The 27578-nt window shown below is 34.8% G+C and overlaps 1 protein-coding gene across 1 annotated transcript in view; it reads right to left on the bottom strand.

The window, feature by feature from the left end:
- LOC150086614 (uncharacterized) overlaps positions 1–27578 on the bottom strand; it is a 199280-nt gene that overhangs the window by 23724 nt on the left and 147978 nt on the right. The window contains exons 8-17 of the mRNA XM_090371477.1: positions 25349–25469; positions 20792–20868; positions 14444–14508; positions 13558–13736; positions 12303–12396; positions 11872–12148; positions 10191–10265; positions 8174–8344; positions 1593–1685; positions 570–671 (exon numbers count right to left, since the gene is read on the bottom strand). Coding sequence (XP_090227603.1) covers positions 570–671; positions 1593–1685; positions 8174–8344; positions 10191–10265; positions 11872–12148; positions 12303–12396; positions 13558–13736; positions 14444–14508; positions 20792–20868; positions 25349–25469 — 1254 coding nt within the window. The remainder of the gene's footprint in view (positions 1–569; positions 672–1592; positions 1686–8173; positions 8345–10190; positions 10266–11871; positions 12149–12302; positions 12397–13557; positions 13737–14443; positions 14509–20791; positions 20869–25348; positions 25470–27578) is intronic.

Here is a 27578-nt window from a genome sequence, read left to right on the forward strand (position 1 = left end):
AAGCTGAACAAGATGAAGGGGTAACTTCATTTAAAATGTTATCTAAAGTTAAGTAATTTTTTTAGTATTAAGTCTCAAACATAAACCTAAATCATTATGATAACTGTTTCCTTACACATCCTAAAACATATAAGAAAGACTATTTAATTTGAAAGCAGACTTAGGATTTTTCCATTGCTGTTAAAGTGTTATTGAATTCATTGTTTTTTGACATTCTTTATTATATTTATAACTTAACATTATATACTATAAAAATATGTATAACAAAAAAAATTCTGTAGAATCTTTTAATATTAAAAATGATCACATATGGTATAATTTGTATTAATTACAATTATTAAAGAATTTAGAGACTTGCATGAAATGATTTCACATCCATGCAGAGAACAGAGCACACCAAAGAGAGAGAGAAAATACAATACACAAAGAGGACAAGAAAAAGTATTAGGAAACTCTTTGGAAACAATACATTCAAAATCTCCCACTGCCACCAGCAGCATGCAATCAGACAGGCAGGCCAACAACAGTGACACCAGTGGCCATATTGGGAACTACTCTACTCATCCTACCTAGACCCACAGACCTCTTGTCTTTCTCTGTCTTCAAGCTGAGTGTTCGAGATAGCTTTCGCTTCACAAGTTCGCCCAGTTTTCGATGATCATTCCCAGATCCTATAAGAAAAAACATAGTATATCTTAAACTAAAATTTTTATACTCTCAAAAGTAACTTGAGAAAGTAAATTAAATGGTAAACAGATTAAGAAGATACCATAAAATAGTGTATTCTCAAACTGTGACCTTGAGGATTTTGTCTCAAAAACTTTTAAGCAAGACCATAGAGGAACAGAGAAAAGAAATTGACATGAGGCACCTTGCTTTTTCATGACAGTACTCCCATATGCAAGTTCTCTAAAGTAATTGCTCCTTTATGAGATTATGGATTCAATGAGTTAAGCCATTCATCCTATAGTCCAGACTGGTCCCCCCCCCCTTCCCCAAGTGATTATTTCCTCTTTCTGAAGACACATTTGCATGGGAATCAATTTTCAATTAATGATAAATTTTGTCTGGATTGTTTTAGCCATCAGTGGTATACCTTCTCACTTCAAAATGGTCAGAAAATCCAGTTTCATTTCTAGCAATATTGCTGTAGCTAGCTTTTTTCCCCCTTTCGGAATGAAGTACCATTTGCTTTATATTTTCTTTTTTTAAGATATTGTTAATGCAGGAAACAACAATAAAAATTGAGTGAAAACAAACTGCCACAAGGCTAACAACAATTGATTGTAAGCTAGTATACATACATATGTATTTTTAAAAAATAAAACGTTAAATGTATATTTCTACGGATATTTGCATTTTTTAAATTATATGACATTATAGTAAAGGCCTAAGTAAACAATTTAAAAATTAAAAACTTGATAAGTCACATGGTGCCACCTAGGGCTCCTCCTTCACGACTGCCACATACATACTCCCGATTCTACGATGCTTAAAAATAGTCCAGAACAACAACAATCTCCGCTCATACATCAATAATAGGCACTTAAATCTCTCAGGAATAATAATTAATTAATCTGCAGTGTGCTTACCTTTATCAGACTCTCCACCATCTTCTCTTCGGTGTACTCTAAAACTAGCACTGCGGCCTCGTTCTTTCACCTTTGGACTAGATCCATAAAGTTCTATAAAACATAAAAATACATTTCTTTCATTAAATATCATTTTTGTTTTTTTAAAGTGATTATGTAACAGTTAATTGTTATATAATTTTAGTTAACAATGACCACCAAAGTAAGTTAAACAGAATGACGCTCACCATTTCCACTTGCTGATAAAAAACATTTATGAAACAACACATCAGCAGTCCAAAATTAAAGTACAGGAACTCCCCGAATTACATAATACTCGATTCGACATTACATAAGTTTTTGCCAGCCAGTATAAAATTACTTTAAAAAATCGGGGAAAAGTATTTTGCATCCTGTATGAATAAATGAAGGTATCATGAAAATATCGTAATGTGAACCCAATAACACATTGTTTTTTTTTTTTTTTTTTTGTAATTCGTTCCAAGTCCTTGGAAGTTGAAAATTTTGCTATATTACTAAGCTATTTATCCTTCTAAAAGGTTATATTTATAATGGAAATTGCACTACCCTTTCATCGTTATCATATGTTCCTGTTATAAGAATAAATTTTGAATGCCTTTGTGATATTTTTCTAAAATTCTGGAGGTCACGACCAAAAAACAATTTGGACTTTCCAGTTTATTAGGCTTTTCTGTTAGCACAAATATTATAAAACGGGTAGCAAACTCGATCTTATTGCATTTGCAATAATCCTGATATGTGGAATTCTGTGGGTTTTTACGCTATTATGGTGAAATGTGTTCCCCTTCACTGAAATCTTCAATTAAATAAAAAATAAATTTTCAGAAACTTCTCTTCATTCCTATTTACATATTACAATGATAAAGGGAAAGCGACCAGTGAAAAGTGCAAGTGGTGGTAGTGCCAGGAAATGAAACAAAATTGATTTAGAAATGAAGATGAAAATGATTAAGAAGTACGGAGCAGGACAAAGTTTGTCATCTATTGCAAGGGGATTAGGTCTTGCTGTTTCAACAGTGAATACTGTTTTAAAGGACAGTGCACATATAAAATAACATGTCAAAGGATCAATGCACTTAAGATCAACAGTGATCACAAAACAGCATTCAGGTGCTATATCAAAGATGGGACAGCTGTTAATAATTGGATGGAAAGTCAAAAGCAGAAGCGAGTGCCCCTGAGTCTAATGACCATTCAAGCAAAAGCAACAAGTATTTATAAAGATATTAAGGATAAATACGGTGAACCTCAACCCAGGTCCATGGCAAGCAATGGGTGGTTTAATAGGTTCAAGCATCGCGCTGGTTTCCACAACGTTATAGTATGTGGTGAAGTTGCCAGTGCTGATTCTGCAGCTGCAGAGAAATTTTGTGATGTGTTGGAAAAAATTATTGATAAAGGCAGCTATTCAATGCAGCAAATTTTTAATGTTGACGAGATTGCTTTGTATTGGAAAAAAATGCCGGATCAAACATACATTGCCAAAGAGGGAAAAAAATGCCAGGTTTCAAGGTGTCAAAAGATAGGGCCATGCTCTTGCTTGGGGCTAATACAGTGGGAGATTACAGATTAATACCACTGCTGGTGTACCATTCTGGAAATCCTCAAGCATTTAAGGACATCAATAAAGCCACCATTTCCAATCGAACCAGAGAGAATGGATAACAATATATCTCTTTGAGGATTGGTTTAAATGCTGCTTCATTCCCGAGGTTGAAAAATATTGTAAAGACAATGATGTTCCTTTCAAGATTTTGCTTCTATTAGATAATGCTCCTGGGCATCCTATGCATCTAGATGATTTCAATTCAAACATGAGAGTCATATTTCTACCACCAAAGACGACTTCACTCATACAACCTATGGATCAGGGTGTTATTTCGAATTTAAAAACATACTATTTGCATACAACATTTGCTCAGGCATTGTCTGCAGTAGACAATGAGAAAAATTTTACATTAAGAGACTTTTAGAAATCATATAATATTTACCACACCATCTTAAACATTATTAACGCCTGGGCAGAAATTACTAAAAGTTGTTTAAATGGTGCATGTAAGAAAATATGCACACAGCATGTAAATAAGATTGTAAAGGTTGCAGAGCTAATTCAGTTGGAGGTTGATGCCAAAGACATGGAGGAGTTAATAGAGGAAGAAGAGAAGGAATTATCTAACGAAGAACTTATTAACTTGTAGGCAGCAATAGTCAAAGAAGAAAATGTTGACGAAGCTCAAGATGAATCAAATGAGGAGCCAAGAGAGATGGCAATGGCATTTCATGAAATTGAATTGGCAATGGCGAGGTTTGAGAAGATAGATCTTGACAGCGAATGATTCTTAAAAGTTAACAGAGGGTTGAATGATATGCTTGCTTGCTACAAAGAAATCTACAATGAAAAGAATAAAGCCACCATCCAGTCATCCATTAATATGTTCTTTCGTAAGGTTCAGTGGCTGACCCCTTCTAAATCTCTACAGTCCTCAACCTCTGCAGCGGTGTACTTATCAGCTGAAGACGTCAATTCTGGCAATGATGCTCGAGGGGTAAAACTTACTGACATTATGCCTGTCTCCTCTCTTTTTTGTAATTTTATAATTTTGAAATTTTTTTAAATTGCGCACTTTTGTAATTTTTCCTGCATATGTGATAAAAAATTGAATAAATACAATAAATAATTCTATTTACATGTTCATCAAACATTTATTTTTTGATTCAATCAATTCAGCGAGCACAGTTGCGAGTGCTGCAAAAGCATGGGGGAAATTCCGACTTGCGTAGCATTCCGCATAATGCAACCCTTACGTAAGTCGGGGAGTTCCTGTAGATCAGAATGAGGAAGAGTAAATGATATTTGTTTTTTTTGCATCCTTGCACACAGACCTTTCTGGAAGTTTGTTTCCAAAATACTTAGCACTCAGGCTAATTCCTCTCTCTCTCATATTTTTATGTATAATTTCCCACAGAATGGAATTTCTTCACATATTTCTCTCACTTTAGTTTCCCATAAAAGACTTAGTTACTTTTCCTCCCCGAAAGCTGTGCTCTATCCATCTTTGATCAATTTACCACAATGCTCTCACTTAGTATTAGTATTAGTAATGGCCGCATGGTGCAAGAAAGCCTATGGCTTATGCCGCACCAGCCAAAAAAAAAAAAAAAACCCCGAATAAAACAATGATAAAAAAAAATAAATAAATAATAATAATTAATAAAAAAAGAAAAGTAAATTACACCTATCATCCTATGCGCGTCCCTCACCCGAAGATGCTATCCAGATGACCTTTGAATTTCCCCAAACTGTCAGTCTCTACCACCCATGTAGGCAACTTATTCCAGCAGTTTATATATCGCTGGCTAAAATAAAACTTCCTGCAGTCCAATCTAAACATTTCCACCCATAACTTGAATTTATGTCCCCTAGTTCTAACATCATTTATAATCTTGAAAATTTCGTCCTCATTCATTTTACTGATGCCTCTCAGAGCCTTAAACACTTCAATCAAATCTCCTCTAAGGCATCTAGTTTCCAAACTCTGCAACCCACATATTCGAAGTCTTTCTTCATAAGGATGCCCTTTTGCTGATCTCACCAGGTGAGTAACTCGTCTTTGCACCCTTTCAAGAAACTCGATGTTTTTCTTTAAGTGCAGTCTCCATACTTGAACACAGTATTCCAAGTGTGGTCTAACAAAAGCCTTATATAATGGGATTATCATGTCCCTATCTCTACTTGCAAAAGTTCGATAGATCATCGATAGGACACCATGGGCCTTCCTTGCAACCTGTTTACAATGCTCAGAGAATTTCTTGTCTGACCGTATCGTAACACCAAAGTCCCTTTCCTCCAGTACTGAATTTAGTTTTTTTTTTTTTTTTTTTTTTATGAAAACCCCAAACACGAAAGGTATCAAAATCTATAGTACTTAGTACCGTGCATGGGTTGAAGGAGAAGTATGGGGGGGGGAGGGGGGGGTGCCGGAAACTTTGCTCTAGAGACTAAACATGGGTTTCACCACTTCAAGCCTCCAATAAGCAAAGTGGTGGTATTTGAACTCCACCAAGTGAATAAGTTATTTTGGGATTACTGTTTCGCAGTAATCAGCTTGACAGTGACCATCATTAACTACTCTACCAATTTTAACATCATCTGCAAATTTAGACATCACGCCCTCTATCCCTTCATTGATGTCGTTTATGAAAATTAAAAACAACAGTGGTCCTAATACTGATCCTTGGGGAACTCCACTTCTTACATCAACCCAATCTGAGGAATAGCCATTTATCACAACCCTCTGCCTCCTGCCCTGAAGCCATCCTGCTATCCATCTAAGGATTTTCCCAGTGATTCCAACCTGTTCCAGCTTAGAAAGCAACCGCTCATGTGGGACTGAGTCAAAAGCTTTGCTGAAATCTAAATAAACAATGTCGAAATTATTCCCTAAATCCAGCTCGTGACCCTTTCAAAATAGCGAACCAGATTTGTTAAACATGATTTTCCCTTTACAAAACCATGCTGAGTATCCTTGAGAATTTCAATTCGATCCAAATGATCCCGAATTCCACCCTTGATCATTGCCTCCATGATATTCCCTACCACTGAAGTCAGACTAACAGGTCGATAATTTCCCACTTCACTCTTAGAGCCACCCTTATGTATGGGAGATACATTGGCACTTTTCCAATCCAAGGGCATCTCCCCAGAGTCTAGTGCTCGCATAATTAGCCTCAATGGTTCAATGAACTCACTTGCCACCTCCTTTAAGATTATAGGGTATATTCCATCAACTCCTGGAGCCTTACTGGCCTGTAAGCTCGAAAGTTTTTTCATTAAATAATCTTGCGAAATTTCAATATCATTAATTACATATTTTTCAACTTCGCTCCCACAATTTCCCATTGCCACAAAAGGTTTTTCATTTGTAAATATCGATACAAAATAACTTGAGTTCATCTGCAACGGCAGCTGGTGTATTTAATACTATCCCCGTTCCCTTACGTAAAGGTCCAATCTGGTTTGTCCTGCTCTTCTTGACATTTATATATGTGAAGAATTCCTTATCTCCCCTCTTTGCTCTGTTTGATAGTGATTTCTCATAAACTGCCTTTGCCTGTCGAACCTTTTCTGTGGCTCTGTTACAGATCATCTTGTAGCATTCAGCATTCTAATGTAGAATCACTTTCACAACACAAAAAAATTAAACTCACATAAGTGTATTGTGAACCATATATATATATATATATATATTTTTTTTTTTTTAATTTCCTTTTTTCCTTGTTAAATGCAAATTATTTTTGTTAATGGGACAATACCAGAGCATAAAAAAAAAAAAATGTTTTTGTTTATACTCCGGCACAACCACCAAGTCAGTGGAGTTTACAAAGAATCATCAATACAAATGTTAATCATATTTAGCAGTCATGGGCTCGAATCCCGGTCCACTCAAAGAGCGTGTGCTACTGCACTCATGCTATATGAGTGCAATAGCACACTCATGACCACTCAGCTATGTCAGGCCTAAAAAAAATGTTCTTATTTATACTCCGGCTACATCAAGCCTAAAAAAAATGTTCTTGTTTATACTCCGGCACAACCACCAGGTCAGTGGAGTTTACAATAAATCAATCAATAAAATGTTAGTCATATTTAGCAGTCACGGGCTTGAACCCCGGACCACTCAAAGAGCATGTGCTACTGCACTCATGTTCCTGATCACTCGGCTATGTCAAGCAATGATATGTATTGGAGATTTGGAGGCCTGCCTCCAAATCTCCAGAGGTTGGACTGGTTTGTTTACTGGTAAAAGCTTAGTTAACAAAGACCATGATATACTGAAATAAAATGCTTGGATGTGGCTCCAACCAGAAAAAAACCCTACAAAGCTTTCAGAGAACTGGTCACTCCCCTTCATCTTTCTGCCTGTCTTGACAGATGTCCTTATGAGTTAGCAAGGTTGTGGATAATCCGATCAAAACCAAAAAGAGAGGCTCTTGTTGTTGTTCTGTATTCTACTTGACTGGTTAAGACGCAATACATGAGATAACAACAAGAACTGCTTAATCGATTAAGCATTTGGATGTGCTGATCCATTTTAGCCTTGATCTCACCATGATCTGGAGGATTCTTACTATCTCTGAAGGATTTCTACATGACAGGAAAAAATTCTGACTGGGCAAGATTCCCAGTCCATGTTAGAATTTCAAGAATTCAACCTGTAGTGAGTTAGTATATCCATACATACTAATGAAGTAAAAGCTTAGTTAACAAAGACCATGGTATACTGAAATAAAATTAACCTCAAACTAATGAAGTTGCATATAGGATAATGATAAGAACTCTTTCTTAAGCACACAGTTCATAATGGACTGTGCATTTTTCATGCCATCATATGGGTTCAAACCCAGAATCTCCTTATTCACCAGTAGTTATCAATACCATTCTGGAAGGAACTACACTCATAAGGAAATAATATTAAAAATAAATATTTATGGAATAAAATAATTTTATTCCAAAGAGAACATAAAACTCATAAGAATAGGAGAAAAATCAATTTTGCTACCTGGAAGACTGTCTTGAGATACAAGATTTGAAGATGCTCTTCTTATAGAAGGTGATGATTGTGCTGTTGGTGTCTGTTGCATGTATATAACTGAGGGTGATGAGGATTTCCTTTCAGTTGGCTTAGCTACAACTCCTGGTTGTCGATCATATGCATCATCTGGATGAAGAACTAAAGCAGAAAAGTTATATCATTTTATTATGGTGATTAAGTTCTGCAAATTTTTTCCATTATAAAATAACAAGGATGATAAGTAAAATTATTATAACAATGGAAGATACATTTGTTGTTACATCAAATTAACAATGCTTTGTTTACTCAATAGGCAATTATTGTTATGAATTAATAAAAGTGAGTATCACACTTCTTGTTAGCAAGTTCTTACAGAGTCCAATGAAATTATCTTTATGCTATATTATTTACATAGTTAATTATTTTTTTAATTTAAGTGAGAGCTAATAAACACAGAAATATTTCTACCAGAATGAAGAGGGGATTTAAATTTCCATGATTCATGCTTTGAATGGAACAAACATACTTGTGTGACATCTATGAGACCCCTTTTTTGTTTTAATTAAAAAAAACTAATTTTTGGCTACTACACTGAATTGAAAATGGTGTTCAGTTAAGTGTGGGTTGCTAAACTCAATTACAAAATATTGACCACAAATAAATAAGCCAAAGATTAATAATAATATAAATATTATTTTTATATTATTATTATTATATTATAAATTATTATTATATATTATTATATTATTAATTATGTTATTATTATATAAATTATTATATTATTAATTTATATTATAAAATATATTTTATATAAAATATATAAAAAATAAAAGATTACTAATTATAAAGAATTTTTTTTTTTTTTTTGTCATATTTCTTAGAATTTAAGGGCACTCATTCCCTTGAATTGAAATACAGACACTCACATGGCATCTGCCAAACACCCTGTAAATGTCATATTTTTGTAAGCCCTTTGCATTTCATTTTGATGTGGGCAAAATCAAGGCTGTACAGCAAGATCAGACACCTCTTGTTGGGGTTTCACAGATGACATATGAGTATGGAGATAAGTGCAGAAAAGATGGTATTGCTCATCTGGTATCTGTTAAGCTAAACAAAAAATTTATTTCTCATAATTCATATATTAAAAAAAATAAAAATAGAAAATACCATATGATCATTTATAGAATATTGTGTCAAAACATACACAGGAGAATCTGATTTTATTTCCAAATTTAAAACAATAACAGAAAAATGGAAAAAGAGGCATCTATCAGACAGCATGTAAGCAGTAGAAGATTAAAAGGCCCTAATATCCACAAACTCAGCCACTTTACAATAAGAAAATTGGTTATTTCAGAGATCCCAAATGAAATGCAGCTGTTTTGTAGTACAAATATTTGGAATGACTAATCACTCATAAATATGGCCACTAGCTGAAATCCTGGACTGCACTTTTTAATGACATAATGTTGTTAACATTATGGAAAGTATGCTTGTCAAAGTTAATCTGCATGATTTAAAAATTCAGTTTCAATTTATTCTTATAAAATTGTAGAATTATACAAGATGTGGGCTGAAATGTCAGGTAAAATTATTTTGATTTTGCAGAAAATTACAGAATTTTTTCAAATATCTGTCTGTATAGGTCATTTATAATTGAGCTCGTTCATTATGAAGCAGTTAATCATTCATACAATATCAGTAGCCAGTTTTGTATCAAATTATATCTGCTTTAAAATACCTGCATTACACATATTTTGTGTGGATGATCTTTTCTTGGCGCAGTATAACTGCAGTTGTTTTTGCACCAGTAAAATCAAAACCAAACCAAATTTGTGTGGATGTGCAAATGTTTGCTAGCAAAAAACACTACCCGAAGTTAGCTGGGATCATGAATGTCACAAAAATTTTCATCAAGATTGGTTCCATTGTGATGACAAGCTTCCCTTATAAGTACAATAAAAGGAATTCCAAAAATAAATTTTTAATAATAAATACTTACGTGTTGAGTCCATAGAGGAACTCTTTACTAATCCTTTATCATCATTTTCTTGACAACTATCATTCACCTTTTGGTCTGCAAATAAAGTAGTAAGTAAAGTATAAAGCATGTTGTTATAAAACAAAAATATATTAGAATAAATAATAAAATTACATCATTTCTAAATTGGAATTTGAAACAAACAGTTCAAAAAATAAAATGCCTCATGAATTCTGGCTTACTCTACATATATGACTGTGGTGGGCCTTAAGAAATTTCTTAAAGTCTAAGTGGGTATTTAAAAGTTGAGAAACCATGCATTAAAGAATGTTCCGTGTATCACAGTGGCAATAGTGCATAATTATGATCTTTCATTGTCGCAAGTTAGATACAGATATGCAGTATATCAGGTCTTTATCCACAGGAAGAAAAAATTGAGTGGATTGTCAGGCAAGTGGAAGAGACCAAAACCTTTGACTGTCAAGAAAGTTAGCATTCTAGTACCCATAGAGGAACTGAGGTATTATCAGCATGTTTAATAACCCAGCATCACAAATCCATGTGTTTAAGAAATATGACAATGAGTAGTTTACACACATTATGTTTCCAATGTAAGATGTAAGAGTGCACTATTCTGGAAGATGGCAATGGGATGCAGGCCTTCAAGCAATCCGCAACATTTAGCATATGACGATTGGTGCAGACTATTTAGTATATGTGAAAATTCAATACAGAAAATGTGGCACGCATAAATTTGGTAATATAATATATATAAAAAAATATATAGCTAGAGATGTAACTAGGGTATGGCAAGTGTGTTTCCAGCAATAGGTACTGATTCACTGCAGATGCCAAATGGAGTTAAATACTTAGAATGACCAAATTTATAATTTAGTTTAAAAATACGACAGTTATTATTATCTAAATCAATTATTATAAAAGCATCTCTTTTTATAAAAGTACCATATCATGGATAATTATTTTTTATAATTTAATTATAATTCAACTAATATAAATAATTAAACAGTATTAGTTAATGTTATAATATAATTATAATTTAATTATTTTATGAAAACAGATGTGTATTTCTCATATTTGGCCTTAGATATAAAAATTCCTAGTTATGCTTCTGTGTATGGCAATGCTAGGCCAAAAATGTAAACGTCTGGTTTGCTATACTGCAAACAGAAAATTTAATGTATATTAGAGGTGTCTCTATAGTACATGATGCAAGGATAGTAATATTTTTAATTACTCACATTCATTCTTGGATTGCTTAAATATAACTGAAAATAAATACAATAAAATCCCATTACAATGAATACTGTTTTAAAGAAAATATCATTACAATGAAAATATTTCCAGGTATCGGATGACCTTCATTACTCCTCCATAAATCTCTCTATTGTTCAGTACAACAAATTATTAGGTGAAAATTGACAGCAAAATATAACCTGCCCACACCAAACACTTTCCTTGATAACGGATTCAGAAATATCACTGCTTAGTACAGTGCACTGAAAATACCTGCTGCAAGAAATTTTATTTCCAATTTTAGATATCAATAAATTATAAAAACTTTTGCAATATTACATGGAATGAGATTTCTCTTTAGCTTTACAATAGTTTAATACCCATATAATACCTTTCTCAAAACATTTAATGAATAGCATATATTTAACATGTTTTCTAACATACTTACCACATAGTGACTGGGAGTGAGCAAATTCACCAGTTACATTTTTCATCATTCGACGAGCAACATCGTGTGATGTCGCAGAAGGAGGAACAGAAACTGGTGCATTTTTGAGGGTTGGAGAAAGCAAACCATGACCTGGTTGATGGGTGGACATGGTATACCATTCTGGAGAGTTCAGAAGATCTACTTTACGTAGTGGAATCTGTGCTTCTCCAAGAAATACATTGCTGCCAACTGGTGTGTGATCCCACACTGAGACCTGTAGCAACTTTTCTGCAACCTAGAAACAGAAGATGTTGACAGTAAACCTTGAAAATGTCATGAACAGCTACTTCAAAAAGTTGGGTGACTCATATAAATCATTTTCTCTTAACACAACCTTAAATCAATAATAAATTGCACGTTGCAAATGCAATTAGCATGATAATACTTGCCTCCTCAGAACCAATTTCTGAAAATATGAATGTCTTGTTCCATTCTGGGGTTACACTTGGTTCTGAGATTTGGGTCTTCATGGAACCATAACCACTGTAAAATAAACACAAGCTAATTTTAGTTTCAATTACAATTTACAATAAAAAGGAAAATTACTATTTCTGTATGCCATTATGATAATGAACACCCTTTAAACCATAATTTTTACTTCTGTTTGTTTATTTCAATTTTATATTTTAATTCATCACCATTTACCTTTTTTTTTTTTTTTTTTTTTTTTTTTAACTTTTGTGATACATGATGCTGAATGGCTTAGTGCAAAATGTCTATTGGCATGAAAGTGCCCACTTACCCACTGATGTTCAATAAGGGTCAAAATTATGGAATGGCATATGCCTTAAATAAAAGGTAATATTCTACTCATTGGAGAAGTGCTTTTTATTTATAGTGTAATACTGAGACAACTCATGGCAGAAGGCCCCCACAATATGAGATTGTTGCACTAAGTAAACCATAAGAGTAAACCAGTAAGAAACCATACAAAATGAGGCTACTGCTCTAAATTTACTTGACTTATTGGTATTTGTGGCAATGTATAGAATTAAATGTCATATATGCTTGATATCCACTGAACCATCACTAGCTTCAATGGAGACAGTAACATCAGCCGCCTATATATTATGTCATTAGCATTAGTAGAGGCATACGATGCAAGAAAGCAAGCTTATGTAGCATCAAAAAAAAAAAAAAAAACCTTCCTATTTCATCCCTCCATTCGTTCCAAATGCCCGTCCAGTTCAGCCTTAAATTTATTTAGGCTATTAGTTTCCACAACAAAAAATGGAAGCCTGTTCCACCACTCAACTATCTGCTGGCTAAAGACAAATTTCTGCACATCTAGTAAGCAAAACAGAAGTAATTACTTATTACTGCAGGACGTCCTGCAACAAGGAGCTTTTTATTTTTTTGGAATTTATGAATCTTGATAATACAATCGTATAAGGAAAGCTTTCAAGCTACTTGCTCTCCACATGGTGACTCAGAATGAGAATAACGAGTGTCATCTATAAAACTAAGCTGCTGGCTCTCAAGGCAAAACTGAATGTCAAAGCTGTTGGAACAGTTTCAGAAAGGATTCCTCTCCCATCCCACCCCTAAGGAGCGTTCCATATATTTAAGATATATTCTTAAAAAGTTAATTCGTGAACTTTAAGAGAAACCTAATGTGTCAAACACGTGGGAATTCATACTCACGAATGAGGTAGTAATCGGATCTTTGCAAAGGCTCTTGGAAGTGTACCAATGGATGCTTTTCGTCTGCGCAGTCCTCTAGCAGCAATTACTGTCACTACCAAGTCATTTCGACCTTGATCATACCAGATTTGAATGCCAATGTCTCCATGCAAATGACCATGACTGTGACTTGCTTGATCCTAAATAATATGATGTGAAACACGACTACATTACATTTTTTTTTTTTTAATTTAATACATATGAAAACACTGTTTATACTAACATATATAAGCGATCAAAATATTATTTTATCACATAAAATAACATTGTATTAACAATGTTATTTTATGTGATAAAATTAAATAAATGATAATAAAATTAAAATAAAAAATAAAATTTCTGTTTATACTTCGCATGGCCACTGAGATTACAGAAGAGCTTCACTGTTATTGTTTTATTGCAGCTGATTTGCCACCACAACAGTTAATAATGGGCCATGACATGCATTTGGGTTTGTTCTTGTAATGTGATGCCTGTCCTCCCAAATTCTTTCTTAGAATTAAAAAAAAAAAAAAGTTTTAACTGAAATTTTATTCAGTTAAAAAAAATTCCATAGCTAAATAAAATGCATCATTTTTAGACTAATTTAAAGTAATCAAGTACAAATATTTTTAAATATAATTTATTTATATATGTACAACGACTACAACACAACTAATGTAACTTTTCATAAATGACTATGTCGTGTCAGAGAATTCCTTTAAAGTACTAACCATGTGCCCTTAAATTAACTTTATATTTATTTTTTTATATATTTGTTTAATATTTATACAAGTTAGGAGTGTGTTGTGTTGTGTTAAGAATTCATCTTAGAACAAATATTAAATCAAGGAACTGCACTACTTACTGGTGTTTTTGGAAGTTTTCGTCTGGTTGGAGATACCAGTGGTAGATCTCCATCCACCAGCTGTTCTGTAAGAATAATCTGGGATTATTAAGTGCAAAAGTAGTGATTCTAATAGTGAAAGAAAATTACTATGAAAATGTTTTGAAGGTGAAATAAAATGTTTGACTAATATAACAAAATAAATAATTTCACATAACTAGGGCTACTGTAAAATCCTCCATATATATATATATATATATATATATATATATATATGTTCCTTTCCAATCTTAAAAGTACAAGATATTTTCTGAAATATGTTTTTTCTCAGTGTTTAATGCAGGAGCAAGTATCTTCACTAATGTATTGTTTTTACAAACCTATAGATCATGTACAGCAACGGTTCCCAACTGGTGGTTCGCAAACCCCTGGGGGTTAATGAAAGTGTTCCAGGGGGTTTGCACTAAAAATTCTGTAGATTTACATAGGTATATTATTATAAACTACAAAATACAGCAATCTTGGAATCCGTAGTGGGGAGACCTTAGACATGTGCAGATGGTCATGTAAAATGCTGTGGGCAGACCCATAACTAATTCCCACTGAATTTATATAGGTACCCTGTATAACTAATAATAAACAATAAAGTAAAATAAAATTAAATAAAAAAGTAAAGAATTGCCAAAGAAAGATACCACATATCCCACAATTCCTTATTACTTTACTATCTTACAGTATTTCATGTTAAATAAATATCTAAAACTATTTCTTGACTAAATGGCCAAGGGTATGAAAAAGGTTGTTTACATGGGTGTTGCACTTCCATCATTTCTGCTACCCAGGTAGTATACATCCATCGTTTGATTATATCTCATATTGTGAATACCTTCACAATGAGTTGTTGAGGTATTGCACTGCTTTGAATAAGTAACGCTTCACCAGTGGAGAAGACTAATGTTACTTATTCTCAGTGGATACCACCACCCAAATGGGACCATTTCGAAGCTTGTTGGCTTACTCATCGTTGGGTGGGCAGGTGCCCTGCCTGTTGCAATAGTGACAACCCAGTTATGAAGTCTGACTCCACAATATGAGAGATGCTTGATGGTGTGCATGGTTTAATTTAAAACTGTTTCTTGACTAAATGTCTAAGAGTATGAAAAAGGTTGTTTATGCATGGGCAATATGAAATATAATCAAATGATGCATGCATAATACCTGGGTAGTACAAATTATGGAAGTACATTACCGATGCATAAACAACCTTTTTCATACTCTTAGACATTTAGTCAAAAAATAGTTTTTAGATTAAACCATACACACCACAAGCATCTCTCATTGTGGAGTTATACTTCATAACTGGGTTGTCACTATTGCAACATCAGGGTACCTGCCCACCCACTGAGGGGAAGACAACAAGCTTCGAAACAGTGCCATCTGGAGAGATTAATAATCACGGAGTTTCCAAGAACAGGTAACAACAGTCTTCTCTACTGAGGAAGCATTGCCTATTCGATGAGTTTTTGAGTGGTGTGAATATGAGGAGTAATTGTCCCTTTCCTTTTCCGACACCATTTCTTCTTCTTCTTCCTCTCCTACTATCACTTTCCTACACCTTTTTTGCTTTCCTAAGTCTAATAGGGACAGAATGTGGATAACAGAGTATCTAATCTCATACCATTTTTCAAACTGTGCTGCCTGAGCGGTGGTATCCGCCAAGAATAAGTAACATTAGTCTTCTTCACTGGTGAAGCATTACTCATTCAAAGCAGTGCAATACCTTGACAACTGGATTTAGGGAATAATTTCGACATTGTATATTTAGATTTCAGCAAAGCTTTTGACTCAGTCCCACATGAGCGGTTGCTTTATAAGCTGGAACAGGTTGGAATCACTGGGAAAATCCTTAGATGGATAGAAGGATGGCTTCAGGGCAGGAGGCAGAGGGTTGTGATAAATGGCTATTCCTCAGATTGGGTTGATGTAAGAAGTGGGGTTCCCCAAGGATCAGTATTAGGACCATTGTTGTTTTTAATTTTCATAAACGACATTGATAAAGGGATAGAGGGCGTGATGTCTAAATTTGCAGATGATGTTAAAATTGGTAGAGTAGTTAATGATCACTGTCAAACTGAGCTTCTTCAGAGAGACCTAGATAGACTTCAGGAATGGTCAGAAAAATGGCAGCTGTGCTTTAATCCAACAAAGTGTAAGGTATTACACCTGGGAAACAGTAATCCCAAAAAAACTTATTCACTTGGTGGAGTTCAACTAAACCCAGTACTGGAGGAAAGGGACTTGGGTGTTACGATATGGTCAGACATGAAATTCTCTGAGCATTGTAAACAGGTTGCAAGGAAGGCCCATGGTGTCCTATCGATGATCTATCGAACTTTTGCAAGTAGAGATAGGGACGTGATAATCCCATTATATAAGGCTTATGTTAGACCACACTTGGAATACTGTGTTCAAGTATGGAAACCGCACCTAAAGAAAGACATCGAGCTTCTTGAAAGGGTGCAAAGACGGGTAACTCGCCTGGTGAGATCGGCAAAAGGGCGTCCTTATGAAGAAAGACTTCGAATATGTGGGTTGCAGAGTTTGGAAACTAGACACCTTAGAGGAGATTTGATTGAGGTGTTTAAGGCTCTGAGAGGCATCAGTAAAATGAATGAGGGCAAAATTTTCAAGATTATAAATAATGCTAGAACTAGGGGACATAAATTCAAGTTACGGGGGGAAATGTTTAGATTGGACTGCAGGAAGTTTTATTTTAGCCAGCGAGTTATAAATTACTGGAATAAGTTGCCTTCATGGGTGGTAGAGGCCAACAGTTTGGGGAAATTCAAAGGTCATCTGGATAGTACTTTCGGGTAAGGGAAGTGCATAGGATGATAGGTTTAATTTCCTTTTTTTTTTTTTTTTTTTAATTATTATTATTTAGTTATTTATTTTTTTATTTATTTATTTTTTTTTTATCATTGTTTTGTTGGGATTTTTTTTTTTTTTTTTGGCTGGTGCAGCATAAGCCATAGGTTTCTTGCACCATGCGGCCGTTACTAATACTAAATACTAATATTAACTCATTGTGAAGGTATTCACAATATGAAATATAATCAAACAATGGATGTATACTACCTGGGTAGCAGAAATGATGGAAGTGCAGCACCCATGCATAAACAACCTTTTTTAAATAAATATGTTTTCCGCACTAAATTTTTTTAATTCTCAAGGATCATTGTTATGTATAGGTACTTTTTTTTAGAACCTATAGTACTTAGTATAGTGCACTGGTTTAAGTTTAATAAGATGAAAGAAAATACTTGTTGACATTAGACTTGAACTTCTGTAGATTGTAATTTTCAGGAAATACGTATGAAGGCAGGTTGTTCCAGAAAACAGAAGCAGAATGAATAAATGAGGAAGAAGAAAAGTTGGTTCTGTGGGTTGAACTTGTAAAAGGATGCTGACTGGTTGCAGCATGTGTTCGGACTGCTTTCAAAGAGAGAGCAGGAATTATAGAAGCCAATTCAGAAGAACAGTGGCCATGGAAGTATCTATAGAAAAGGCATGCAACAGGAAAAGAACGTCTATGAGACAGAGAGTGGAGAGACTGTTACAGATGAGACATTAATTAACCTAACTGCCCTCTTTTGAATGGAATCTAGAACCTGGGAGTGGTTTTGGGGACACCGCCGTAGATGTGGGAACAATATTCCATGGTAAGCCGGATTTGCGATTTCTACAGAGTCAACAACTGTTTCGTAGAAAAGTAATGCCGAGAGCGAAAAAGAACACCCAGTTTTTTAGATGCATAGGAAGCAAAATTTGTAGTGTGCTTTATGCCAAGAGAGATTAGGTCAGGGTAATCACCCATCATCTTGCCTAGAAATCGGAGCATCATCGAAGATAAGCATAGGAACAGAAGAATACTTTTTGCAAGATATAAGACAGGACTGAGTTTTAGGACTGAAATTAAGTTATCTTTGCCCCAATGGAGAATTACATGGAGATCAACATTTAAAGATTTGGCAGTGGATACTCGAGAAGCTGAAGCTGTTTGAGCAGGGCAAAGGTTTCTCAAAACTGGAAGGTGGAAAGCAATGTGCTGTCATCAGCAAAACTATGGATAGCATTTCCGGTCAATGGAAGAAGGTCATTAATATACAAGAGGAAAAGTGTGGAGAAAGAATTGAACCTTGGGGAACACCAGCATTAGTGGAGAAGTTAGAAGACAGAGAGCCATCTACTATCACCCACAATGAGAGGTCAGAGAGAAAACTGGATACCCAATTATAAAGAACAGCTGGTAAACCATAGGATCGAAGCTTATTTAGAAGACATTTATGCCAAACACGACCAAAAGCCTTTGAAATGTCAAGAGCAATGTCTTGAGTTTCACCAAACTTTTCTATTGAATTTGTCCATAGATGGACAACATAAGCCAGAGTATCACCAGTGGAATGACACCGACAGAATCCATACCGGCGATTGTTGATCAGATGAAAGATTAGAGATAGTTTAAGAGTTGGCAGTTAATTGATGGAAGGGATTTGCAACCATTTTTAGGAACTGGCTGGATATGAGCAAATTTCCAAGCAGAAGGAAAACACCTTTGGAATAAGAAAGTGAAACAAGACAACACAAAACAGGAATAAGTTCAGGGGCACAGGTTTTGGGAACAAGTGTAGAAATACCATCAGAATTTAGAACTTTCTTAGCATCAGTTTCATCAAAATCCTTCTAACATCCTTTTAATGGAAAACCACAGGAGGCATTGAATGGAGTGTACTGGGAACATTTTGAGGTGATTTACCAAGATCATCAAACCATGAGTTGGAAGAAAAATAGGATGCTAGCAGGTCAGCTTTATCTTTGGCTGATGTGGCAACAGAACCATCTGGTTTTGACAGAGATGGGCAAAAATTGGGTCAATAGCTTTGGCAAGAGACCAGAATGCTCAGCTACCATTTGGACAAGAAGCAAGTTTTCTACCCCTAGACTGTTAGAAATCTAGTTTGGACTGATTAATAACTGCTTTACAAAGTATAAATAATATTTAATAATAATTTTTATTATTATGCAATGTCGCCTATAAAAACGTAGTACTGGATATATTTTATAATAAAAATCCAGAAATATTATACGATTTCAGAGAATATAGGCTTAGTGATTTGCATTAAAAATATTGTGTTGAAAGGGGTTCGCGATAAAAAAATATTACATTTAAAGGGGTTCGCGAGTCAAAAAAGGTTGGGAACTGCTGATGTATAGGTATCTCAATAATATCTGTAAGCAGTGATCAAGCACCAAGTTGCTAGAGTTATGGTAGAGCAAGCAAAGCTGGCATAATAAAGTTGTCAAGGGAGTATTGTCTAGAAATGCATTGGATGCATCAAATATAGTGATATTAAATTACGAAAAATATGAAGAAGTTATCATAAGTCAGTGTTTCTCAACCTTCTACTTCTGGCAATCCTTTTTTGAACAAAAACAGAATTGGCAGCCATTATACAATCCCCCTTACTGCTCATAAGAACAGAGGTATTCCAAGGTATAACTAGAGATATTCCAAGGTATAACTAAAGACTTTGAATAATCTTTAGAAATGTTAATTCTTTAGAAATATTAATATTTATGAAAGCAAAGGTATATTTCTGATATTTGGCTATGGGTGTCAAAATTCTGAGCTGTTTTTGCATAAGAAGCTCAGTTATTTGCATTTTTAAATTTATTATTGTATTTTATTGCCACCCCCCCCCTTTTGGAATAGTGATCAATTTAAATATAGACAAGACTTAAGTTTAATTTAAAGAAATAAAACACACAGCTTTGCTCTGTTGGCTGATGCTAACTGGGTTAGGGTGTATTTTATAGCATGGCTCAAACTGGGCATAATGAAAGCTGTTTGCTAAAAAAAAAATGGAAGTATCCTCTATACATCCTTGTTTAAAAATTTAACTGAAAACATTAACTTTCACAATTATAATCCAGTAAGTTTGGGGGAGATTAAAATATCACCAAGAGATCCTTGTTAAAAAAACTGAAAAAGTTAAATAATTCACTGAGCAAATGAGTTTTGGAATAAAAGATTTTTTTATACTCAGTCAGAACTAAGTAATAAAAATACCATAACTGCTAATTACATATGTTCAGATATTACTTGCCAGCAATATTAAAATAATATAGAATTCATAATATTTAATTCATAATATGCGCTTTTGAATTAAATGAAAAAAATTAATTATATGTAATGCGATTAATTGTGTGTTAAAATCTTTTGCTTAAATTAATTTAGCAATTGGTTTATAATTATATAAAGAAATCTTAAAAGATTTAAATGAAAATCTGTTATTATTAAAAATTTACCTTGGGTAATTGTTAAGTTTTGAACACCACCAGATTTCTGCACACCTCCACTAGAACTCAGAGAATCATTGCTTGTACTATGAATATAGTAAACAAAGTTGTTTTATATTAATAAAATAATTTAATTAATAAGGGTTAATTAATTAAAATAATTTAGTTTTTTTTTTTTATGTAGACCCCAAACACGAGAGGTATTAGAACCTATAGTAATTAGTATCGTGCTTGGGTTGGAGGTTTGGAAGACGAAAGAAGATATTTGTTGACATTGGACTTGAACTTCTGTAGACTGTAATTTTCAGGAAATACATATGAAGGAAGGTTGTTCCAGAAAATGGCAGTTGAATGAATAAACAAGGAAGATGAAAAGTTGGTTCTGTGAATTTTAAGTTGGACAGTAAATGAATGTTGGCTAGTGGCGGAACGTGTTTGGACTATTTTGAAAGAGAGAGCAGGAATTATAGAAGCCAATTCAGAAGAACAGTGCTCATGGAAATATTTGTAGAAGAGGCATGTAGCAGAAACAGTACGTCTATGAGACAGCAAGTGGAGAGACTCTGTTAGAGATGAATCATTAATTAAACTAATTGCCCTCTTCTGAACGGAATCAAGAAGCCTGAGAGGTTTTGGGGGCACCACCCCAGATGTGGGAACAATATTCCATGGTTAGGCGGATTTGCGACTTGTAAAGATTGAACAGCTGTTTGAAAGAAAAATAATGCCGAGAGCGAAAGAGAAAATCAAGTTTTTTAGATGCAGAGGAAGCAATATTTGTAATGTGCGTGTGCCAAGAGAGATTAGAAGTCAGGGTAATCCCCAAAAGAGATATATCATTTTGCCTAGAAATTGGAGTGTCACCAAATATAAGCATAGGAGCAGAAGAATCCTTTTTGCGAGATATAAAACAAGGCTGAGTTTTAGAATGAATGAAATCAACAAAGTTGTCTTTGCCCCACTGGAGAATTACCTGAAGATCAGCATTTAAGGAATTGGTAGCATATGTTCGAAAAGTTGAAGCTCATTGAGCAGGGCAAAGTTTCTCAAAATGGAAAATGGAATGCAATGTGCTATCATCAGCAAAACTATGGATAGGATTTCCAGTCAATGGAAGAAGGTCATTAATATACAAGAGCAAAAGAGTGGGGGAAAGAACTGAACCTTGGGGGAAACTGGCATTAGTGGAGAAGTTAGAAGACAGAGAGCCATCTACCATCACCCTCAGTGAGCGATCAGAGAGAAAACTGAATAACCAATTACAAAAAACAGTTGGCAAAACATAAGGTGGAAGCTTGTTTAGAAGACCTTTATGCCAAACACGATCGAAAGCCTTTGAGATGTCTAGAGCAACTAATTGAGTTTCACCAAACTTTTCCATTGAATTAGTCCATAAATGGGTAACATAAGCCAGGATATCACCAGTAGATCGACACTGATGGAATCCATACTGGCGATCATTGATCACACGGAAGGTTTCTAGATAGTTTAATAGTTGGCAGTTAATTGATTTCTCCATTACTTTAGAAAGAATAAAAGTAATTGCAATGGGACGATAACTGGATGGGAGGGATTTGTCACCCTTTTTAGGAACTGGCTGGATATGAGCAAATTTCCAAGCAGAAGGAAAAACACCTTTGGAATAAGAAAGTGAAAAAAGGCAGCAAAGAACAGGAGTAAATTCAGGAGCACAGGTTTTGAGAACAAGTGGAGAAATACCATCTGGACCTGGAGCTTTTTTAGCATCAAGATTCATCAAAATCCTTCTGACATCCTTTTGTTGGAAGACCACAGGAGGCAATGAATGGAGCATGTTGGGAATGGTGTGAGATGTTTTACCAAGATCATTAATACAAGAGTTGGAAGAAAAATGGGATGCTAGCAGGTCAGCTTTATCCTTGGCTGAAGTGACAACAGAACCATATGGTTTGGATAGAGGTGGGAGCAGAGATGGGCAAAAGTTGCGGCCAATAGCTTTGGCAAGAGACCAGAATGCTCAGCTACCATTAGGGCAAGAAGCAAGTTTTCTACTCTTAGTCTGTTCATACTCTAGTTTTGTCTGATTAATAACTGCTTTACAATTGTTGCGAGCTTTGGTGTAGGCTGACACCGAAGAATTAGAAACAAGCCAATTACAATATGCAACGTTCTTCTCTTGAACAGCCGTAGCACATTTATTGGAAAACCAAGGTTTAGATAAAGGACGAGATTTTAAAGTGGAGTGTGGGATAAAGGATTCCATTCCTGCAAGAATAATTTCACTGACATGATCTGAGCAAACGTTTACATCAGAAGTTTTGAAAGTAATCCGAGGAAAAGAAGAAAAGAAATCTCGCAGGTCATCCCATTTTGCATTCTTGTAATGCCAAACAATACGAGGTTGAGAACAGCCACGAGATAAAGGCTCCATTGGAGAAGAGACAATCACCAAGTTGCGATCTGAGGTGCCTAAAGGACCTTTCACTTCGACCGTGTACAAAGAAGAATTGTTTGTGAGAAAAGGATCAAGCGTGTTGGCTGCATGGTTAGGGTTGTCCGGTATTCTTGTAGGTAAATGAACAATCTGTGCAAGGTCATTAGTAATTACAAAAGCCTCAACATCTCGACCAGCTGGGTCGGTGTGACTAGAAAATGGAAGCCAGCTGGAGTTGTGAACATTAAAACCAATAAGGAAAATTGCCTCACTGTTAGGAAAGTTGGACTGGAGAAAGTCAAGTTGCAAAGAGAGGAAGTCAAAGAGCTCCAAATGATTAGTGGAGCTGGCAGAACAGTAGAGACAACAGATGAATTTGACACAATGAGGTAGAGAGATTTTAAGCCAGAGAAGATCAAAGAGAGGAGATTCCAAATTACCAAGTCTTTGACAGGGAATATCAGAACGGACATATGCACAAGTACCACCTTTGAGGTGAAAGGAATCATACAGTGAATAATTTGGGCAACTAAGATGAGCAGTAGTTGAATCAACCAATAATTGAGATTCTGTCAGAAAAAGTACATGGGGTTTGGCAGACTGCAAGTGGAAATGGATATCGTTGAGATTAGAATTGAGACCACGTATATTTGTGAAATGTATTAGGAAGTGTTTGGGAGGTTTAGATCTTTTCGCAGATAAGCTTGCTCTATTAGTTTCACAATTAATGGTGTATTCAATAGTAAGAAAAAGTGGGTAGGACATGCTGTATGAAGTAATGAAATTTTTGGATATGACATACACATGGTAAGAATATACCCAGATCCTTCAAATAACATGGCCTAGACCCACATACATGCCCCCCCACATACACACTACTCGGACTCCCTCCAGTCACTATCTGGCAGAGTAGAGGTAGCAAGATTATACACTAGCTGATCCAGAAGCCTCCTAGAGAGTTACCAATAGATTCGGTCCAGTGTACTAACTAGCAGCTGGCCTGCAAACACCATTTTAGAGCTTTACCCGCGAAATGTAAGGAATATTGGATCTCGCCACGATGTTCATCATAACCTCAAAAGTCATCAATCATACTGCATGATGGAAGAGATGGGGAAGGGTTGACCAGAACCTAGCTCTGGAGACTGAACAGGGATTCCACCACTTCAAGTCTCCTATAAGCAAAGTGGTGGTATTGCACCGGTTGATGAGAGTCATCTACCACCTAGTACTGCCTGGTAACACAGAGGGGTGGCATTCCTCCATGTGGTGTGGGCACCACACCTTGACCCCTGCTTACGTTGGTTCACACCTGGGTGGTCAACCACCATGTACTTGTGCATGGAGGTTATACCCAGGATTACTAACAGTCCCACCATCGTGAAGGTGCAAACAGAGAATTTGGCTGTCACAGACAATCCAGACTTAGCCAAAATTGGGTCCACTTGTCTTGAGTGTCACCCGAATATCAGTTCCATCAGCGTTTTAGACTCCCAGGTAGCAAGTACAGCTTGTCTGGCATATCTGAGAGAATGTCTGTGACAACCTCAAGGACCAAATATTAATGAAAGAGTTAATGAAATAACACTGGATATGAACAATTAAAAATCATTATAATTATAATAAATTAATACATACATTAATTTATCATAATTATAGTGACTTTTAATTGAGCTTATTGTTTTTTTTATTTTATTATATTTTAGTATGCATAATTCAAATACCATGAATTGAAGTGTCACTTAGTTAGGCTTCAATATATAAAAAGTTTGGTTATTATAATGCAAAAATATAAAATATTGAGAAAAAAAAAGATACTTCCTTTCCAAACAATGTGGGAATTACATTTTTAATTCCCAAAATTTTGTTACACCATACTAAGTGAGAAAAAACAAAATGATTAAAAGTACTAGAAAATCATTACAAATTTAGAACTTTATTTTTAAAAAGTGCAACTTAGAAATAGATCTAGGCTTTCTTATTTAGAAATCAACTTTGTATAACATATTATTAATTATATATGAAGACTGTCATCTGTATTCATATTTATTCAAAATCATCCCCAATAAACATATTCATATTTATTCAAACATTATAGGTGATTTGATACAGCATTTTTTTATTCAATAGTTTTAAAATAATAATATACTAACGTGCTTTGAGAAAATTCCACCAGAAGTTCTACTGTTTCACCTGATCTGTCCATGACAGCACATACTTCCTCATATGTTAAGTCTACTAACGAAACCCCATCCCACTCTAGAATGTTGTCCCCTGAAAAAAAATAATAAATTAAATTTAAAATCTGTTTTTTCTCAAAATATTGAATAAAAGCTATAAAATAAAATGTACAGCTTATAAAAAAAAGAAGCTTTAATAAAACTCAAATAAAATAAAACTTAAATAAAACTCTTAGTTTTGTAACTAGCTAATTGCATTGTATTAACACACAAGTGCTAAAATGTGATGAAGTCATAAGGCACTGAGGAGGAAGAGGACTAAACCTAGCACACATGTTTCAAAAAACTGATGTATTTGATATTAAAAAATGTAAATTTTTTTATTATTTCAAAGGGCGTTTTTTAAATTACACAAAGGAGTATATAATTCTAGGGATGGGTCTGACTTTTTGACACCATTTAGTTGGTGGATGAATGTATGCCATATGAAATTCAAGATATAGTTTAGGCAACAAGGTTCTCATATAATTTAGACATTAGATCTTCAATTTAGGTGTCAAATATTGATGTTTGGTTTACATGCTGTCTGGCCAATACTTTGGCCAGACAGCATGTAATAGTATTAATACAAGAAGCAGAATGAAAATCGGTGCCTCCGTAGCCAGGTGGGAAGGAGCAGCAGTGCGTAGCACACGCTTCTTGATTAGACGGGGGGGGGGGGTTCGAGCCCATCACAACCAAATACGGAGGATGTGGAAAGGTCAGGGAATGACCACCGCATATCCCGGAGCAATATGGCCTTAGTTGCTAATGCTCCTAAAAACCAAATAACAAACAAACAACAGAATGAAAATCAAACTGGATGTAAAACTCCAACTTCTTAACCCATAATTATTTGTACAAAGGATTATTACACCTATAAGCACACGAAATCTAGGCAATTCCACATGCTTGAAATTTTAAAAATGAGCAAGAAATTCAAAATTGTTCACTTTTTGATGTCACCTTTATTTTTAATCTACTATGACCACAACTATGAAAAATCCATCTCTTATATTAAAAGAATATTTTTAATTATTTGTTTAAAATAAAATCCATTCTGCGACACTTTAGACCTGAAGACAAATGAAATGTAACTTAAAAAGACTGCATACTTCGACAATTGGATTTCAGTGAGTCAATAACATGGAAGTTCTAGAGTGTAACAACTGAAGCTAATGCACATGCTCCAACCATTAGACACTAGCCAAATGTTCATGTCATGAAGCCAGAGAGTGTAACTACTGGAAGTACTGCCATCTATCAAAAAGCTAGCATGCTTCAATAATTGGATGCAAGAGGTGCCACTCAATATGTGCATATAACTAGGCTTAATAGGCTTAACTTGCTCCTGCATTTTTTCCTCTTTGCATAATAAGTAACAGATTTTTGTAATTTTAGATGTGGAAATCAAAGAAAACACTTTTTAACTGGAATTTTTCAGTTGCGTGGATCAAGTAGATGAATAGCACGATATCACTGAAATTGAAATGGATTCCCATTATCCAGTGCACCCAGCTCAAGGCTAAATGAATTTATGTATCATAGGTCCAACCTTTTTTAATCCAAAGGGTTCATTTCTAGTTTGCAAAAGGGTTGAAGAGCACTATATTATCAAACAGGTGAGCTACTATTTCTACAATAAATCATTAAATTTAACAATTTTTGCAGACTTAAATCTCTTGGAGAAGACATAGTACCTGTGAGTGCCATGCTGGACAGCACTGGTCTAGGATATCAATATTCACAGAATAATTACCCAAAGGTAAAAGATAAAATCTAAATAATCTAAGATAAAAATCACAACATTCACAGATGAATCTGGGAGTGGAAACTTTCTACTTGCTTCGGGTCAATCCCACATTTCAACTAATGCTTTTGAAAAGATTTCAAAGAGGGTGATGCACTTGGTGAAATTAGCAAAATGATGCCCATATGAGGGAAGGCTGAACGTATCGGTTACAGAGCTTGGTACCTAAGAGGAGACCTGATTGAGGTCTATAATTACCTAAGAGGGGATAGTAAATTGAACGAGGTGAAAAATTTCGTGGTTATGAATTATACTAGATCTAGGGAGACATAAATTCAAATTAGTATTAGCCATAAGTGCAAAAAAAGTCACAGTTTTTTGCTGCACACCAGTAAAAGTCTGTGGCTTCTGCTA

This window comes from Mastigoproctus giganteus, chromosome 4 (assembly GCF_048544385.1).
Source record: "Mastigoproctus giganteus isolate SK-2022 chromosome 4, ASM4854438v1, whole genome shotgun sequence".
NCBI classification, from domain to species: Eukaryota; Metazoa; Arthropoda; class Arachnida; order Uropygi; family Thelyphonidae; genus Mastigoproctus; species Mastigoproctus giganteus.